Source organism: Orycteropus afer, unplaced genomic scaffold (assembly GCF_000298275.1).
Source record: "Orycteropus afer afer isolate SDZICR_OR568_19922 unplaced genomic scaffold, OryAfe1.0 scaffold00117, whole genome shotgun sequence".
NCBI lineage: Eukaryota > Metazoa > Chordata > Mammalia > Tubulidentata > Orycteropodidae > Orycteropus > Orycteropus afer.
The window spans coordinates 295,480-298,912 of record NW_006921704.1 but is presented as its reverse complement, the minus strand read 5'-3'; the positions used below and the strand labels follow the sequence as shown (position 1 = coordinate 298,912).

General features: G+C 44.6%; 1 protein-coding gene across 1 annotated transcript in view; it reads left to right on the top strand.

Moving 5' to 3' along the window:
• LOC103199672 (heparan-sulfate 6-O-sulfotransferase 3) overlaps positions 1-1,877 on the top strand; it is a 4,328-nt gene extending 2,451 nt beyond the window's left edge. Inside the window, exon 2 of the mRNA XM_007944000.2 lies at positions 1,169-1,877. Within this exon, the coding sequence (XP_007942191.2) occupies positions 1,169-1,877 (709 nt within the window). The remainder of the gene's footprint in view (positions 1-1,168) is intronic.
• Positions 1,878-3,433: the final 1,556 nt, after the last annotated feature.

Genomic DNA, 3,433 nt, shown 5'->3' with positions numbered 1-3,433 from the left:
CCTCCGGGGGTTTCTGAGGCGGTATCACTACAGAAGTAGATTGCCCAACCTTCCTTCCGAGGAGTGGCTGGTGGGTTTGAACCACCAGCCTCTGGTTAGCAGTCAAGTGCCTTAGGCACTGCACTACCAGAGCTCCCACATAGAGGCTTTGAAATCATATAGGCCTAGGTTAGATTGTGGTCCCAATATTAACTTGCTTGGGTTCTTGAGCTATCATTTTTTTGAGCCTCTGTGTCTTCCACTTATTTTTAAAGAAGTGATAATAAACTCATTTTACAAAGTGTGTCAAGGATAATCTGTTGTAGCATCCATAAACCACCTAGCACAGGTCCTAGAACATACTAGATGCTCAGCAAATATTAGTCTCTATCCCCCACCCAACCTACCCTAACCCTACCTACCTTGTCTATCTACCTCATAATCTAGAATAGCACTGTAAAGAGAAAAATAAGGTAATTGGGGTCCCACAAAGCCCTTATTAGTCCTGTGACCTTGGACCAATTGTTTTACCTCCTTGCATATGTTTCTTTATCAAAAGCCTCCTGTCTACTACAAAGGTTTGTTGGAAGGATCAAATGAAATATTGGATGGTAACAACTTTTAAACATCAAAGTGTGTTCTCTAAATGTAAAATGGTGTTATTGCCAGCAGTAACTTATCAATGACTAATTGCTGAGTAAATTAAAGATAGATCCCCACCCTCAACCACATCTTGCTCCATACAGGAATGGGGAGGAAAGGCTCAATAAACTTAACATTGAAAAAACGTCCATGTGTTTGTAGGGAAATATGCATATACATCTGATAGGCACTCATCCAGGCAAACAATCTCACATGAACATCTGGCAATAGAGTCCACTGACTAAACAAACAAACAAGGAAACACACTGCCATCGAGTTGATTCAGACTCTAAGCAACCGTATAGGACAAAGTAGGACTACCCTATAGGGTTTCCAAGGCTGTTAATCTTTATGGAAGCAGACTGCCTCATCTTTCTCCCGCTGAGTGTCTGGTGGGTTCCAACTGCCAATCTTTTGGTTAGCAGCCCAATGCTTTAACCACTGCGCCACCAGAGCTCCTCCTCCATGACTAAAGAATCCTCATGTTGTTGTTCATGTTGTTGTTGTTGCTGTCAACTACTGACACTCTTCCTCTAATTTCTTCCAGGAATTTTTATTACATCACGATGTTGCGGGATCCAGTGTCACGTTACCTGAGTGAGTGGAAACACGTCCAGAGAGGGGCTACGTGGAAAACCTCTCTCCATATGTGTGATGGGAGAAGCCCCACACCCGATGAGCTGCCTACCTGCTATCCTGGCGATGACTGGTCTGGGGTCAGCTTGCGGGAGTTCATGGACTGCAGCTACAACCTGGCTAACAACCGCCAGGTGCGCATGCTGGCTGACCTCAGCCTGGTGGGCTGCTACAATTTGACTTTCATGAATGAAAGTGAAAGAAACACCATCCTGTTGCAGAGCGCGAAAAACAACCTAAAGAACATGGCCTTCTTCGGGCTCACCGAATTCCAGAGGAAGACACAGTTTCTGTTTGAGAGGACATTCAACCTCAAATTCATCTCCCCCTTCACGCAGTTTAACATCACACGGGCTTCCAATGTGGAGATTAACGAAGGCGCGCGCCAGCGCATTGAGGAGCTAAACTTCCTGGACATGCAGCTTTATGAGTATGCGAAAGATCTTTTCCAGCAACGCTATCACCACACCAAGCAGCTAGAGCACCAGAGGGACCGGCAAAAGAGACGGGAGGAGCGGAGGCTGCAGCGGGAGCATAGAGGCCACCGGTGGCCAAAGGAGGATGGGGCCTCAGAGGGGGCTGTCACTGAGGACTACAACAGCCAGGTGGTGAGATGGTGACCCCTGGCCTTCTCCTCTCCTGGAGGATAAGCAGGCGCACTGACCTTTGTTGAATTACCTTGGAGAGTGAGGAAGGCTGGCTGGCTGTATGTGACTTGATATGAACATCTGCTTCCTCTTTGTCTGCATTTTGTCCAGATGGAGATTATCCTCTTTGTTTTGCTTCCCACCCCCTGCCCCTGTCATTTTTCAATCAGTGCTATCAAGTAGGATAGGAACCCATCCAGCATAGACCACCTTAGAAGGCTTGCTAAGGAGAGAAGCACGGAAAAGGAAACAGTCCCTGCGCAGAAGCACAGGTTGTAGTTGGGATAACTAGAACCTACACAGGCACAAGTGAAAGGCTAAATGACAACTTGGATATTCTGTTGAAACTGACCTGTCTGTCTCTGTAATGGAACTATTTGTCTGTTTAAAGAGAGGAGAAAGAGAGAGAACTTTCAGCACTGAGAGGAGGTTTGAAGCCAACCCTCACTTGGGTATTGGTGCCCATCTTTTGAACTCTATTTGAATGTGATTTAAATCATAAGTAGAGTGGTGTGTTTTGTTGTTGCAGTTTAGCAAAACTACCCTATTATTGACCATTCCCAGAGACCCACATCCCACAGAATCCTTGCACCATAATCCTAGACATACTTCTTCTCCCCTCTTTTAAGGAATGAGAAGTGGATGGAGAATGAGGATGGCTGTGGCCCCTAAGAAATAATGAACATTGGTAGTGGGGTTTACGAGAAATCTTGCTAACTTACTAATACCTAACAAGATCACACTTTATCAATATTTCTTTTCAATGTGAGGAAATACTGGTAAATTAATAAAAATAAAAGCAGGAGGTTAACTCGACATTTTCAAACTGGTGATAAACTCTTAGTTTTTAAAGGAATATTTTAAATATTTTAAAGGAATGCTTCAGAGTTTCACCTTTTATAGAGTAGTCATATTCTTTGATATGGAAAGATGTTTAAAAGAGAATCAGGCCTGAGAAATAGGAATTTAGCTCACATGTATACAAAATATATTTGGAGGTCACTAAAGGAATAATGGTAGCATAGTGGCTAAAGCACTTGACTGCTAACCAGAAGGCTGGCGGTTCAAACCCACCAGCCACTCCTCGGAAGGAAGGTTGGGCAATCCTACTTCCATAGTGATACTGCCTCGGAAACCCAAGGAGGGGTCGCTATGAGTCGGGGCCGACTCGACAGCACATAACAACAACAACAACAACAAAGGAATAATGGGAGCTCTGGTAGCATAGTGGCTAAGGCACTTGACTGCTAACCAGAAGGCTGGAGGTTCAAACCCACCAGCCACTCCTTGGAAGGAAAATGGGGCAATCTACTTCCATAGTGATACTGCCTTGGAAACCCAAGGAGGGGTCGCTATGAGTTGGGCCTGACTCAGTGGCACATAACAACAACAACAAAGAAATAATAAATCTGATTTAGGCTAGGAGATATAGAACATCATTAATGGGTGATTATCCCAAGAGTTTAGAAAGACTCTACCTCCCAGCATCTCTACCCCAAAACTTTTTCTCTCACCATACAACCTTTACT